Source organism: Mugil cephalus, chromosome 14 (assembly GCF_022458985.1).
Source record: "Mugil cephalus isolate CIBA_MC_2020 chromosome 14, CIBA_Mcephalus_1.1, whole genome shotgun sequence".
NCBI classification, from domain to species: domain Eukaryota; kingdom Metazoa; phylum Chordata; class Actinopteri; order Mugiliformes; family Mugilidae; genus Mugil; species Mugil cephalus.
This window is the reverse complement of record NC_061783.1, coordinates 24,341,683-24,358,229: the sequence shown is the minus strand read 5'-3', so window position 1 is coordinate 24,358,229 and position 16,547 is coordinate 24,341,683. Positions and strand designations below refer to the sequence as shown.

At 43.9% G+C, this 16,547-nt stretch overlaps 1 protein-coding gene across 1 annotated transcript in view; it reads left to right on the top strand.

Annotated features, from left to right (window-relative positions):
- The window catches only part of LOC125019887 (collagen alpha-1(XIV) chain), a 124,010-nt gene that overhangs the window by 23,571 nt on the left and 83,892 nt on the right, over positions 1 to 16,547 (top strand). The window contains exons 6-7 of the mRNA XM_047604922.1: positions 16,097 to 16,255; positions 16,351 to 16,470. Of these exons, the coding sequence (XP_047460878.1) occupies positions 16,097 to 16,255; positions 16,351 to 16,470 (279 nt within the window). The remainder of the gene's footprint in view (positions 1 to 16,096; positions 16,256 to 16,350; positions 16,471 to 16,547) is intronic.

Genomic DNA, 16,547 nt, shown 5'->3' with positions numbered 1-16,547 from the left:
GAAATCATGCAAACTTTGTCCAAAAATGGAGCCTTTTTATTTTTAAGGCGTTTTGTGACGTCCAAGTTGAACAGAATGTAAATTTTAAATATAAATACTAAGACTTAAGAAATAAATGAACCAATATAAAATAAATAATGAACCAGTGTCGTGGGGTCTGTCAGGCATCAGAGACGCTACATGTCTGGTCTTTAATAAAATGCTATGCTAATGCTAATGCTATGTGTGGTCAGATGTTGAATCTAATTTCAGGTGTTTCCTCCTTGTTGCATCTTTAGAGATGAAGTCCAGACAAACTTTAGACAAACGTTTGGTCTCAGACATGAACCTTCACTTCCATCCATGCAGCTATAGAGCTAAGGAGGCTAAGCTAATTAAACACTCACTGGCACCAGATGAAGCAGATCAGTCTGGTTACTACCATTAGCATTAGCAGCATTAGCATCATGGTTGGTTTGTTCTTCTAAGAATCAGACTAAAGCCTCAGAACATGTGATGGATCAGATGTTGAGGTCCAGTAAATGTAAAAGTGTTGCAGTAAATCCACAGTTTAAATGAAGGTAGAAAAACAAGCAGAGGAACCAAAGCTGGAAACCGTGTGGACAGAGACGTCTGCATTTTCCTGCAGAAATTTCTGATCCCAGTTGAGTTTGGATCAGAATCACTTTAAGCTTCTCTTCCAAATAAAACAGTTAAGTTTCTCTGTAGAGGAGTGTTTGCTTCGTCCGTTCTGGGCTTCTGTAAAAACATGTTGGATGTTCCGCCTTCACTTTCTTACTCCATCAGATTCTGTTATTGTTCACTCCCTGACAGCAGCATTGTAGCTGCGCTGTTTTTGTTGTCTGAGATGCTTTGTTGCTGCTTTTAAATTGATTGGACAGTAGCTGAAAGAGATTTTCAACAAACTCCAACGCTTTGCTTTCTTTTCCTTTTTTAAAGAACCAGATGTTTGACCTGAATGAACACAGTTGTCATTTAGTTCACTCAGAACATCCTCTTGGCCTCAGGGTGTATTTTAGCCCTGAAACATCTGTAATGGGTTGTTCCCTCTCAATAAATCTGACGACGCGACACACCTCCAGCTCACCTGTAACCGCCAGCCGAGGTTTTATGCTGCAGTTACGTCAGGTCCTTTCATCTCACGGGTGAACAATAGACAATAGTTTGTAAATCATAAAAAAAGATGTGATCCACAATGAAAAACCCAGATGTCACATGCAGGCAAATCTTTTTTTATTTAATTTTTTATTCTTTCTTATCCGAGTTGCCAAGGTCTCTTCATCCCTTATGGAACAAACAGTGCAGACTTGACAAACACAGGTTCTGTCAGGAAACACACCCAGATCTTTTTTTTATTGAAGATTGGGTACACGATGTGACTCATGCCTGTTACCATGGCAGCACTGAGGCTGTGAGGGTCCATAGGTTTTGGGATGTGACTAAAGTTTGGCTGGTTTCAGGATGGAAGGGACTTAAAATCCATAGCTTTGCTTTAGAGGTGAATGGTGTCATTCAGACACAGTATGGTTCAGTACATTCAGCGTAGTTCGGTTTTACTTGGCGTGTGATGGGTGCGCCGCTCAAACATGAAGCTGCAGGAAACAGTGGGTCTGTTAAATGTGTCTCTACGTCGACCTTTGTTTTGGGTTTGCGCTGCCTTGTTGAGTTTAAAGGGTTTTGGCAGCCGAGCGCTGGGCAGGTGTGGGCTTGTGTCTTTGGCATTACGCACACATGAAAGTATATTTGTCTTGATTATATCACCCTCTACGGCCTGATCCTCTGAGTTATTAGGTAACACGGTTCAATGGTGGAGCTGAATTAGTGCTCAATGCACAATTAGACCAGATTACAGCAGCATGTGCTCGTGCTTTAGAAGTAAACTTTGACTTGACTCACTGAATGTGGTCCTCAAACATAAATGTCAATAAATGGTTCTTTGGTTGAAGGAGCATCCAGCTGATGCAGACATGTTGCCTAACTCCAGGTTAGCATCATGTCTGCTGACGGGTTCAGGTGTGAACGTAAAGTGAGTGGGACCTCAGAGTCAAACCTCATTATAAGAACCAACTCGGTGAGAAGATAAAAATAACCGTTCTTCTTCTGTAACTGTACGTTCAGCTTCAACTAGTGACGTTTCAATTACACCCGTTGTGTAAGAGGCAGGGCCTGTGTGTGTCTGTGTGTGTGTGTGTCTGTGTGTGTGTGTGTGTGTGTGTGTGTGTGTGTGTGTGTGTGTGTGTGTGTGTGTGTGCGTGTGTGTGTGTGTGTGTGTGTGGACGGCTGACACAACCATTTGTCGAGGTCTAATTCCTGGTCCATTTGTTCAGAGCGCAGTAATTAGACCGTGTCAGGGTGGGACGGGCAGGAATAATGAAATCACAGCTCGAGCCTCGTGTTCCTCTCACAGTGTGTGTGTGTGTGTGTGTGTGTGTGTGTGTGCGTGCGTGCGTGGTTGTGTGTGTGTGTGTGTGTGTGTGTGCGTGGTTGTGGATAAAGGAAAGAAAAAGGCTCACACGGTTATTTTCAGCTTCCCCACTAGTGCCTGGGGGAATGATTAGTGTGCTCTCCTAACCAGTATTTATCCAGCACTAGTTTTCTGAGCAGAAGCTTCCTCATCTTTGTTCAGGACGACGACATTTGGAATCAGGCACCTGACAAATCACTCGCGGCTGCTTGTCTCCTCTCTACTGTCCTGATGTGCAACATTAATATAAAAAGCATCTAAACAGTGAACGCTCTGATGCATTTAAACTCTGCAGATGCTTATTTTTCTGAATGAATGAATGCAAATCAAACTTGAAGGTTAAAAAGAAGGATGCAGCTGTTCATCCAGCTTCAAACGTCAGTCTCTTATAATCTGTTAGGATGAAGAAACTCCGAGCTGTGTCAGGTTTCCAGATGATGCCTCCTCTTGTTTCTGTTTGAATCTCTAAAGTGTTGTTCTCCACATGGAGGCGGCTGCTGTGGAAGCGACGTCGGGCTCGGCTGAACTCCTCAGCTTTAGCGGCGAACAGATGTGCGACGTGTTTCTGCTGCATATGTCGATGCTTGTTTGTGTTTTTATTTTCCCGCCTGCAGTCTGCTGCAGCGTCCTCGGTGGGAGGACGGTGGATGCGCCGGTTTGATGCTCGTCCTGCTGGATGCTGACGTGCAGGAGAACGTGCTGTTTGTTTGGGAGCTTCTGTCGTACGGAGATTAGTCCGTGATGTGATTGTGGTTTTTACAAGTTATTTCCAGATCATGCGAAGCTCCGTAAATGTGTCCGATGCTGAGTCAGAGCAGCAGAAGTCCTTCTGTTTGTTTACTCTGTCGGTGGATGTGATTTTTGGAGGCTTTGTTCTGACTGCAGGGCCTTTATATCCGAGCCCTGATGGCGAGAGGGCGTGAGTGATTGTGAAGTAGGTGTGAAGAGTCTTGTTTTGCGGCAGATTCTCCTGGTGAATTAAAATAATTAACAACAAGAATTTTCCTGAATTCCTGGTCTAGTCTCTTTGTTTGCTGCGCTGCGGATGAATAAACGTGGACGGTAGCGTCTCAGGTACAGAGTGAAAAGCTGCCACCTTGGATTTTAAATGGTGTGATTACAGAGTGTTGACGGGTAGAAATGTTCGATGGAGGAGCATAAACCGCAAACCTGGTCTGGTTTCTAGAGTCAAGGTGTGTGTGGAGGTGGTGAAGGACCCATGTGACCTCATTCCTTTGGTCAGTGTGAACACAAAGTGAGTCCTGGAAACTAATCTGAACCAGAATCAACTGGATGGAGTCTGAGGAGGCTGAGTGGGATTCGTCATGTGGTTCATTAGTGATGGAGAAGGAGCCGTGTGGAGTTCAGGTTCTGATTCCTAAATAATCACCAGTTTATTTATTTACCTTTATTATCAGCGTTAATCAACAAATAATAACCTGTGTTCATGGTTCAGAAATTATTTTATTTCTGTATTTTATTTGGGTAGGGACTGTGCTCGCTGATGATTATAGCAGAGCTGCTAGTTTATATTTATACATAAATAAGAGTTGGTTTTCTGCAGCCTGAATGACGTTGGCCTCTAAACTGAGATCAGATCTCAAACGCTGCTGGGGACACATGTGGAGACACCTTTTAATGTGAACACAGGAACTTCAAGATGGACACTTACCTTGACTGGACCATGTTCAAAGAACAGAATAAATGAGACAGACTCTAACCGCTAGAAGACACATTGTCGTCTGTCCATCTGAGATTCCCCGTCCATTCCCCTTCGTCCCCTTCGTCCCCTTCGTCTCTGTGAACACTGGACGCTGTGTTCTGTGCAGATTGTAAAACCCTCGGCACCAAATTCATGAACATTGTCTGGACTTTGTGAGAGAAATATGAGTCAAGTGGCTTCTTACCACAGAGATATGTCTGTTGATGCTTAGCTTCTTATAAAAGGATGTATTGTATTTACAATGTAGAGAAACTACACTGCGCTAATGGGCTGAGCCGTGATGCCACATGGGTGACATAACTCCCATGGTCCCGTTGTAACTGGTGCATTCATGATATTAGACGTAAATGAGTCCAGCACTAACAGAAGCTCAGCGCTGATACCAGTCTGCTACGGCACAAATAAAGATGAATGAATCATGTGTTCAGGCTGCTGGGAACCCAGAGGAGAGGACATGTTGATTTAGTGAAATTGGAAAGGGAGACGGGCTGAGCCTTCGGTGGAGGGGGGCATGAGCCTGGCTGGACTGAACTCCAATGTACTGCACTTATTAACTAACATATTCCTGTTGTTATACTGATTGGTGTATACATATTTTAAGTGTGTTTCCTACATTTGAATTATATCGATAAACGTGAGGCTGCAGGGACATAAAATCCCAAAGGAACGTTTCCACTATTGCAGAACCAGCTCAGGTCCCCGTCCCCGTCCGGTCGCATCCCGTCCCCGTCCCGTCCCGTCCCGTCCCCGTCCCGTCCTCTCCTGTTCTGTCCCGTGTGTTAGATCAGTGGAGACGTTGTAGGTATCCACATACTTTGGCTCAGAGAAAAGTTACTGAAGCTGATTTTTAAGACCAACTTCTCCTGAAGAAATGCACCTTTTTAACCTGAACACAGTGATGGTGAAGGTCCCAGTCGGGTTTTATAGTCGTACGTTTCTAGTTATTTGGTCCTTGTTGCATCAAAACGTCTTCCTCTTCTGTTTTAATGGCTGGCGTCAAAACTGCAACAAACCAAAGAAGAAGAGGAAGTGATGTCAGCAACTCTCCACACTACATTAACTCAGGACTTTGATGGAGGTTCAAAAGCTTGTTGAAGATAACCCGTATTGTTTATGTGCGTAAAAGTTAGACTTGTGCAGTGTTTGGTTTTATACGTGACTTTAGCTTTAGGGTCTCATTTCCTGCTTCCTCATTTCCTGCTTCCTCGTTTCCTGCTTCCTCATTTCCTGTCTCCACTTAAAGCTCTTCCTCCATCAGAAATACACTGAGTGTTGCAGTGAAGTTGTGAAGTTGTTCTTGTTTGTTTCCGTGCTGTAAACATGTCATTCTCTCTGTTTATTTGTCCCGAAGAAAGAAAAGTTGCTCACTCTTTTTTCCTGTCAGTCTTCCTCATTATCACATTTATCTCACATTCACTTCTCCTTCTCCTTCTTCTTCCTCCTTTGCTGCCACTCACTTATTTCTGTCTCTCCATCTTCCTCAAATCTCTTCTCACTGAATCACTCCTCCTCTTCCCTTTTCATCCCTCGATCCCTCCCTCATCTTTTCTCTTGACCTCTTGAGCCATATTCACCCTCACACATTTTCCCCTCCTCCATCCATCTTACACAGCATCCGTTCGCTGCTCTTTTCTTTCTTTTTTACGCGTGTCACTCTGAAGACTTCCCCCAGGAGGCGTTGATGAGGGCAGCTGTTGCTTTGTGACTGACGTCCCATTAGTGGTAAATCAGCTTCCTGTGGCTTCTTCAGTGGTTACTCGCGAGAGCAAACAGCCGCCAATAAAGCTGCAGGCGACGAGCTCACGCCGACGCTACGACGAAGCTAAAAACGTCCTCACATCGTCTCATCTGGATTGTCGTTTAGCAGAGAGGAGCGCTTTCTGTCTGCAGCGTGTCTGAGGTTAAAGCCACCGTGTTGTTGGTGGGAATCTGTTACTTCTAAGTTTGTGCTGCACGAGGCAACTCAAAGCATGAGAAGAGAAACAGGAAGTGAAATATGGCAAGAATTCATCTCAGTAAACTATTTCTAGCCTCCCAGCTAGTAGCTCTACCTAGCATCCCAGCTAGTAGTAGCTCTTCTTAGCCTCCCAGCTAACAGTAGCTCTTCTTAGCCTCCCAGCTAACAGTAGCTCTACCTTGTCTCCCAGCTAACAGTATCTCTTCTTAGCCTCCCAGCTAACAGTAGCTCTACCTAGCATCCCAGCTAGTAGTAGCTCTTCTTAGCCTCCCAGCTAGCAGTAGCTCTACCTCGTCTCCCAGCTAACAGTAGCTCTTCTTAGCCTCCCAGCTAACAGCAGCTCTTCTTAGCATCTCAGCTAGTAGCTCTACCTAGCCTCCCAGCTAATAATAGCTCCTCCTAGCTTCCCAGCTAACAGTAGCTCTTCCTAGCCTCCCAGCTAATAGTAGATCTCTCTAGCCTTCCAGCTAATAGTATCTGTTTCTAGCCTCCCAGCTAACAGTAGCTCTACCTAGCATCCCACCTATCCCACCCATCTTTTTCTGGCATCCCAGCTAATAGCAGCTCTTCTTAGCCTCCCAGCTAAATAGTAGCTCTCCCAGCCCCCTAGCCTAACAGCTAATAGTAGCTCACCCCGTTTCCTCATTTGAATGATGAATCCAGACTACTGCCACCTGCTGGTATGAGGAGTCTGGCTCTAGTCTCGGTGGTGCGTTCTAGTGGCTCAACGCCAGCGTCAGTCTTGGCTGCTACTAGTTGTTAGTCTTAAACTGCCCTGGAGGTTCAAACTAAATTTGACCTCGGGAATAGGAACGTACAAAACAAGTTGGAGAAATATATAAAAGAATAAAATTACAGTTAATGCAGTGATAAAGAAAAACATTTGTCCAGAGCTTCATCCTTCACAGCGTGGCAGGATATGATGGAGTCACCAGTCTACCAGTCTGACTCAGCCTCTGGGTAGAAGCTTGAACCTTGTGGTTCTTGTATTTATGCTCAGCCTCTTGACTGAGGGGAGGGGTCGGACTTAACACTTCATGTTAACTGGAGAAATGATAATTCTGTGGTAGTTATTCTTATTATGTGGTGAAGAGGAAGTGTTTGGTTTTTTTCATTTCCGGCATGTTCGTGCTGAAACGAGTTTCAGTGAACCAGACTCTGTCGGCCTCGTACTCGCTAACACATGAATATAGTGAACCTGCTAGACTCACAGTACTTCTCAGTTCCTGTTCCTGGTGAATGTGTGTGCGTATGTGTGTGTGTGTATATATATATATATATTATGTGTGTGTGTGTGTGTGTGTAGACCTGTGCCATTTCCTGTGGTTTTGCTTCTACTCTTGTGATGAGGCTTCTCTTAAGAGAACATCTCAACCTTTATTTCTGTCTGTCTCTGCCTCTTTCTCACTTTCACTCTGTGAGAAAACAAGTGAAGAGAGTCTTGGGAGGTGTCGACGTACCTGTGAACATAATGTCAACACGAACTCGCTGCGGCGCTGGTGACGAGTGCGTTCTCGCTTGTACGACCTGTGTAACACAGCGAGGAAGGTTTAATATCACCCGTCCTTTCCTGGTGGAAAATGTGTTAATAATTCGTCTTATTCAGCCTCCTTGTTTTACCCCAAACCACAAACCGCTGTCTGGAGCTGCAGGGGGCCCGGCCTCTTTACCGTAATACTGTGAAAAACGTGCAACAGGGTGGACGCACATGCACATGAACTGCAGAGACAAACAAAAACTGGATCGGTGTAAAGATAATAAGCCAGAGGAGGAAACACCTTATGAAGTTAATTTGCCTTTAATCTTTAAATCTGTGAGACCAGGAACTGGAAGAAGAAAGGAGAAATTTGTGGTTATTTGCTTCATATAAAAGCAGAAGTTGTTTGACTTCAATTGTTTCCTGTTGGTCTAAACAGAACAGAACAATGTTTAAAATTTCTGACATAATGTATCTGGTCATCTGAGTTTCTCCCCGTGTTTCCTTGAATCTGGACAAGAACCAGGTTTATTTAGACCTGAACCAGTGTTTTCATGTCTGGTTTTAAAAGCAAACTGGTAAAACCAAATCATGCACAGACACTTTTTAAACTCCAACTCCTTATCTGATCTTTTAGAAAATAAAACATGAAGCGCCATCTTCAATAAATTCCACAACTCCACTTGCACTTGTTTCTGTTTAGTTTGGTTTTTGGCCGAGTGGAGCTTCTCTCTGTGTCTTTTGGTCACTTCTTTGTAAATGCACACTTCTTGGCACGTGGTTGGAAATAGCAGGTGGCTGAGAATGATAGTGAGAATGAAGATGATGATGATTTTGACAGAATGGAAGAGATGTGAAAAAAAGTGTAAAACTTCCTCCTTTCGTCTTAACCTCATAAAAAATAAAGCCTTTAGATTTACTGTATGAAACAGAGCAGGAGCCGAGCTCTCTGAGTTTGATGATAACGTCTGGTCTTCTCTGGTCGGTGGTTGGGTGGTTAAAAAAAACAACAAAATAACGTGTAATTCTACTAAATATAGGAGCTGTCAGAGCCGCTCAAATACAGATTTTATCTCGTCACAGATACTCACCTGTTACCTGTGCTGTGTAATGAAGCATGAAGACTCTCCAGCTGTCTGATGCGATGGAGCAAGAGTCGTGGTTTTAACCCTGTGTGAGGTCTATAAAACTATTTAAAAGAGCTTTTATTATTTTAGATATTCTCCCTGAGGTTACAGCTACATTTCAATATTTCTGCAAAGCTTTTAACATTTAATGATGGTTACCCGATGCTGCAAGTGAAAATTGTGTCTTTGATTGAAATTACACTAATTTGCATGTTAGCTGGCTACGCGCCTTCAGGTTTCGTTGCTTTTTAGACACTTCAGATTCAACCACCTGAAACATAAAAGCCAACTCTCAGGCTTTACACTCGTAATAGCGTCAGTTAAGTGGGGACAAAAGTAAAGATGGATTAATGGCAGAGCAGCCGCCGTAGAAACATGTAACGTGTGAGCTGAGTTTCCCGCGAGATCAACGAGCTCCAGCGTTAACCTGAGACCTGAGCTTTTGTTTACTATGCTTTTTTAATCAGTAGCATTTAAGACGTATAAAAACTAAGCATCATCTTTGAACTGGAAGTCGTTTTTGGAAAATAAATGAGGTCCTCATACGTGGATGCAGGGATTATTTTGCTGTATAATACAATAAAGACACCAACGAGATCTTAAAGTGTTTATTTTAATTCCTGAACATGGCTGAGCAGCGACAGAATTGCAAACAATGAAATCCCAATGTCCTCAAATTGCTAATTAGCGACATCGTAGCTCGTCACTAAGGACAGAATTTGTTATTTGCATCATATTAAACTAGAAATGTTAATAAGCTGAACAAACAAGTTTCAACCGTAGAATCTGATGCAGCACCTGGTTCACTTTTGTGCCATGATCAGCTGCACAATGAAGAACTTAATGTCCCCATATGAGGACACAGGGTCCTCAGAGACATAAAGAGCTGAATGTAATAAAATATTTTTAAAGCATAATGGAGAGAAAATTATAACAGTGGTATGTAATAGTAATATGCATCGTTTCTCATCTGCTTCATGGAGAAACATCTGTAAGATGAACCATTCATTTATAGTCAGCTTAGACCTGGACCAGACAGACCTGGATCAGACGGACCTGGACCAGACAGACCTGGATCAGATGGACCTGGACAAGACAGACCTGGACCAGACAGACCTGATGAGACAGACCTGGACCAGACAGATCTGGATCAGACAGACCTGGACCAGACAGACCTGGATCAGACAGACCTGGACCAGACAGATTTTCTTGAAGTCGGTTCATCTGAGTCTTTAGGTCTAAATATCTGGTTGAGGGGTTGGAGTTAAATACATTTGTTCAGAAACTCACATGACTGGAGCCTGTTAACAACGAGATACTGGGCTAAAACGTTTGCACTGATTGGAAACACCTTGGCGTCTCATCTCCACCTTGAAATTAGCTTGTAATCGTAGAGGTGCACCTGAATAAACAAACACAAAGGTCTAATATTTCAGCTTCTCTTTGTCAACTTGACTTTTGTAGAAATCTGCTGACGTTTCGAGTCGTTTTTATGTAGAAAAGTGTCAACGTTTCTGCCTGGTTCGCACCTTGAGTCGAGTCTCTGGACAATAATTAGTCGGTCGAGTGTAACTCATTAGGGAAAGACTGTTGATTGGAAGAATCTGGTCCAGTTGTGCAGCAGCAGCTAAAAAGAGAAATGAGCACGAGCACATCAGTCAGTTTGGATTCTGTCACCACTCAAAACATTACATTTAAGCCTTAATATGACAAAATCACATTAATGATAATAATAATAATAATGATAATAACTCTGACCCTTCCTGGAGCCATAATCACTCATCTGAAAATAACCAGTGAAAATAAATGCATGTAGGTTCCCTGGTGCTTATTATGTGTGTTTTGTGTAATATCACTAAGACATTAGGGCATTGTAATTGATTTATTTAGGTCCAGTGATTGGAATTATCCACTAAATACAGGTTCTATGTTCAGACCGAGCTCACAGCTACACAATCAGACCGAGGTTTCAGGGTCAGCTGAGAAAACATTGATTGTTCAGTTCAACTTTCCACACGGATGACGACGTGGAATCTAGAAATGAAGTTCATGTCACTCATGTCGTCTCGCTGGTGAGGTGATGGAACCGGAGGCGTCCGACCTTTTGACGTCCTGCCGTGTAAATTAGCCTGAGCGTGGATCAGACGAAGGCTGGGGGCCAGGTGAGCTCACCTTTGACGCGACTGTCGCCCGGAGCTCTTTAATTCGACCCCGGCCTCGCTTTGACTCCTGGACACTTGTTGGCTCAGTTCTGTTTTTATTTGTTGAAAGATGGAAGCTAAAAGTCTTCAGTCGTGTACCAGGATGGTTTTAAAGCTCGTTGTGGGCGGAGCCTCCGGATTCTGCTGATGCTTAATGAATTCTTTTAGTAACATGAGAAACATTTTGAAACCCAGATGGTTGGAAAGAGGAATAAAAGATGAGACTCTGAACAGGTGAGGAGGACTGAGACATAAACGTCCAGATCTCTGGTGCTAAAATTGAATCTGTTCTGTTAACTACTTTACACTTAAGTGTCTCCATCATCTGTTTACTTTAATAACGAGACTTCAACGTGCTGTCATTAATCCAAAAAACAAGGTGAAGTGAGAGCATTCGTTTTCCACCACTAGGTGAGGTGGACTGAGGTTTAATCCGTTATCAGCCTCCAACACATGAACACCTTCAACCCCACTGACACCTTGAGACCGTGGACGTTAACTGACTGAGCCTCTATCTACATGTGGGCTCTGCCTGCTGTCATGAATATGAATTAGAAAGTAAACAGAAAGGACTCATTATCATACTGTTTACACTCAGCCGACCTGGGTCACGTCCTCAGCCTGATGCTCTCAGGATGTTCCCCCACCACCACAGGGCCACTTTGACCTGGCAACCCGCTGAGAGAGGCTTTGCCTGAAGGGCTCTTTTGTGCTAATTGCTATCTGGACCAGTAGCCTGTCAACAGACATCTCTGTTGTAAGTTTCTGTTCCCTCCTTCTGTCTCTTTCTTCCTGTTCTGAGACTTACAGTTAAAGTTAGGGATGTCATAGTTAGGGTTGTTAGGTTTAGACTTAGGGTTAGGGTTTTAGGGTTAGGGTTAGATTTAATGTTAGGGTTGTCAGTTTTAAGGTTGTCATGGTTAGACTTAGTGTTAGGGTTGTCAGTTTTTGGGTTCTTAGGTTTAGACTTAGGTTTAGGGCTTCAGGTTTAGGGTTAGGTTTAGACTTAGGGTTAGATTTAGTGTCAGGGTTGTCAGTTTTAGGGTTGTTAGGGTTAGACTTAGGGTTAGGGTTGTCATGGTTACTCAGTGCTGATTTGTATCAACTGTTACAGATCCTCTGTCCTGGTGCATTTCAGCAAAATACATGTTTGAAATCTTCACATATCTGGACCAGAAGCTTTGTAGAGACCTGCTGGCGTCACAAATCAAACCGGTTCAGTTGTTGACTGGCCATAATAACCTCTGTTGGGAACTGATTCTGTAAACTCTCAAAGCTCCTTTGAAGTCCTGAAGTTTGGTCTTTGGACGTTTTTTTTCTTATGCCGTTTCAGTTTCAGTTCAGGACTTTCATTCTGTTCTTTGGTTGTGATTGCTCTGCCTCTGTTGGTTTCACCTGTGTCCTGTTAACCTTCAGCCCCCGTGTGTCCATATTTAGCCTTGTCTTTTGCCCGGTTGTTAGTTGCTGAGTTGTTCCTGCCTGGTTTCCTAGACTCTGTGTGCTCTGGTTGTCTGCTTTGGATCACGCCTTTAGCTGGATTTGTCTTTTGGATTGTACCTGCTTACCTCTGCAGATCCTTTTATTCTTTATTTTTGTACGTCCTCATCCCGACTGTGTGTCTTTTGTTGGGTTCCTCCCTTCCATGCTGCATGTGTGACAGGATTTCCCGCTGATCCTTTAGTTTTGTTTTGTAGGTCACTCTTCTCTCTGCGATTCCAGCCACACTGTTTTTTACTTTTATGTATTTATTTATATATTTATTGCAGCTTAAGTTAACTACCTTGTCCTTCCTCCTCTGTTTTCTTTCTTCCATAAATAAACTGCACTACTTCTATTGCACTACTCCTGCAGAAGAAACGTTCACATTATAATCACGGATATATGCGCATCATTTTTTTCTCCAGCTTTAATGTGCAGTTATTAAGTTTAATTATAGACACACACTGAATTACAGCATAAATACCTAATAAAACTGAACCGTGAACCAGCACCTGGGGGGGCATTTGTGAACGAAGCAGAGTGAAACACCACATTGGTATTCGCAGCAGACTCACTTGTGCAGTTACACCTTTTAATATGCATCTGTCCCAGCTTTCCTTCGCTTCCTCTTCTGTCTTTTTTCCCGTTTTCCGCCATCTGTCCAGGTGCTGGTATTTTCCCAGATGTGCTATTAAAGGGTAGCTCGGCCTCCTTCTCTCAGCTCCAAACCACTGTTTTGCCCTTCAGTTTCTCCTCCTGCTCCAACTGGGAAGCATCCGTTCCCTCAGCCGTAAATCTCTTTAAATCCTCCTTTTCTATAAGATCCATTGTTCATGGATCGTCACCTGTGTTCCTAACTTAAATCTTCCACGATAACAAGCAGCGGGTGTCATTACAGGCCCGTCCCTGCTCTCTGTAATTTATTGAAGCTTTGTAGATGTTTGCTCTGCTGGGAGTTATTCTGATCTCAGTCTGGAATCAAAGAACCTTATTCTGGTGTCTTTAATCCATAGATGCTGCTGCTAGCTTGAAATTTTGAGTTCATATTTGAATTTTGTCCATTTTTGTAATGTCTTCTGTTACAAGCTGTGCTTTAAGCTCAGGGATTGTGTTTCAAATTGCACAAAATGCTCGGAGTGAACCCACAAGTGCAGCGTGTAAAAACAAGCTCAACCTTTCTCAAAGTTTTATTATACTGAGACTCCCGCATCGTAATTAAGACTTCAAGCTGAGAGCGAGGGGTGACGCCTGTTCTCTGCGAGTCGATAGTGTGATATATTGTGTTTTCAATTTTCTGCAGCCAACCATCTCCCATAAATAACACGGTCCGACCAGATGAAGACATTTGACTGCTCTCTCTGAGACGTATGTGCACCGTGTGGTGAGCGGTGTACGCCGCAGCAGCCAAAGAATGGGCTTCAATTTCTAAATATGTAACTGCTCATCAACGCCGAGCTCACGGCTCATTCCTTGCAGAGCGGCGGAGTAATTGTGCACCTCATGCGTCACTGCTTTCATCTGGAGTCGTGCTGGATGGCGGCTCAGAGACTCTCCTGCTAGACCGAGGAGGAGGCTTAAATTCCGACACTGTAGAGACTTGTAAGAAGTGATACCCTACTTAGTTCCTGTCAATGATGAATGAAATGACTGCTGAAGAATGCCCGTGCCACCCCTCCATACATGCACACACACACACACACACAAACCACCTGAAAACATGCTACAACCTGAAGGAAATATTCTCTTATACGTGCTGAGGATCAGAAATTGTGATCCTGCAGAGTAAAGAGAAGATGCTAAAAAAGAAGAACTGCTCTAAGTGATGTGGTAATTCTACCAGTTACTACTTTATCCACAGTCATCCACCATATCAGTTTGCACTAAAGACATTAAAGTACACCAATCTCCTCACAGCTACCAGACTCCATTCACAAAAACACTGTAATTTGCACTGTGTTTGTGGTGTTGCGTGACTTTAGTGACAGGACGTTGGTCTGGATCCAGGTGAATCTGTCAGATCCAGTCACTGTAAAACAAAGACACGTGAACCCTCCTTCATCCTGGTTTTAAAAGCTCAGTGAGGTGATCTTGGCTAACTACACCTAGCTCCCAGCTAACTTCAAAGAGGTGGAGCGTGAATGGAGCTGAGGCTAAAGGCAGCTAGCAACCTGTGATTACACCCACCTGTCACTCAAAGTGACTGCGCCCCTTAATCCTGCAACTCTTTATGTCTTGATATGTTTTTGACTTGGAGGTCCAGGAGGACTGACTTACTTTTGGAGCCAGCCTCAAGTGGACACTAGAGGAACTGCAGTTTGTGGCACTTAAAGGAGCCATGGACGTTTTTTTATGGGCCCATTATTGTAGCCGAAGTTTTTGCAAATGTGTGCTTCAATCCCCCATAATGGCCCCAACAGTGTTCCAGCAGCTTCCCCATTCTGTCCACATCTCTATACCGTAAAAACTCCCCCTGTTTTAATGGGTGGTTGGCTACATCAAAGCTTCCAAAAGAAACTGAAGAAGACACTGCAAAAAGAAGAACCAGGAGGAGAAGAAGAAGAACCAGATGGAGGAGGAGAAGAAGAAGAAAACAGAATCCATGGAGTCACTCAGGTCAAAGACTGCAGACAAACAACAACAACAAACGCTGAACGCTGCAACGTTTAGAAGAAGAGAAAAGTTTCCTGGAGACTAATCTTCCAGTCCACAAAGTAAAAGCTCCCCCCTCCACATTAGATTTATTGGACTGAATCCAGTCGACTCTAGGAGGAGACGAGGACAGACTTTAGGAGACCAACTCTAGGACATTTAGGATCCAGTTGGCCGGTTGGGACGTCCCCGTCTCTTCCAACCCTAGTTCAAAAACACGTCCTTTCAACTGAACCTTTAAAAGACCTGGTGGTAAAATGGTGAAAATCTGTTCCATTTAAACTCAAGATTCACATCACGCTCTCTTGTCCATATTTCACTGAAATATACTTTTACATTTGAATAATATTTGTGCTATTCTTGACATCTGCAGCTTCTCAGATATTCTACACATGAATCCAATTCATATGCACTTTATTTCTTTATTTCTGCTTCTATGCAGTCTCCTTTGGCCCTTTGGGGATAAATGAAGTTTCATCCAGGGACGTTCTCTCCCTGCAGATGTTGGGATGTTAGTGCCTTGCTCTGCTGCTTTTCAGTAGTTTATATTAACTCAGATTAGTGAGGATTGAAATCAGAACCCTTTGTTATCGCCGTTTCCTACTGTGGCCCGAACTCTCGGAGGTTCCATCTGAGAGATAATTGGCTGACGGAGCTCGTTGGGCTGGCCATCGGCTCCGCTGTGCGTCGTAAATGAACTGCTGTTGCCTCATTAGAGTCCGCTCTGCTTTATCGGCCGGTAAACTGTGGAGACAAACAGCACGGAGGGGCTGCGATTCTTCATCCGCTAAAGCTAAGCGGCTCGCTCCTCTAGGGTTTAATTACGCCGTGTTGAAGTGAATTAGAATTAATGAAAGACTTTGTAATACTTTGGGACGGAGGCTGCACATTAAACTGTCCTACTTTCACTGCTGCAGATTCATCATGAGCGCTGTAGGCTGCTGCTCCGTATCTTTAGCAATGTGTTCGTGGAAAGCTGTTCTTAAAAAATGTTTTTTATTTTTATTGTCTGTTCTTAGCTGAGGAGGGGTTTATGTGTAAGACTCCCGCTGTGGCCGACATCGTCATCCTGGTGGACGGCTCCTGGAGCATCGGTCGCATCAACTTCCGTCTGGTCAGGACCTTCCTGGAAAACCTGGTCCGGTCCTTCGCTGTGGAGATTGACAAGACCAGGATCGGTGAGGAGGTTTATTTGAAGAGTGTTTAGCCTCGGCCACATTCACAGAATCTCATTTTTGGTAGAAACTGAACGGTGACGTTGTTTCCTGTGCAGGTCTGGCCCAGTACAGCGGAGACCCAAGGATCGAGTGGCATCTCAACGCTCACACCACCAAGGCCGCCGTGATCGACGCCGTGAAGAACCTGCCCTATAAAGGAGGAAACACTCTGACAGGTAGGCTCATCTCGGTCCGGATCACGGTCCAGATCACGGTCCAGATCACGGTCCAGATCACGGTCTGAGCTGGACCC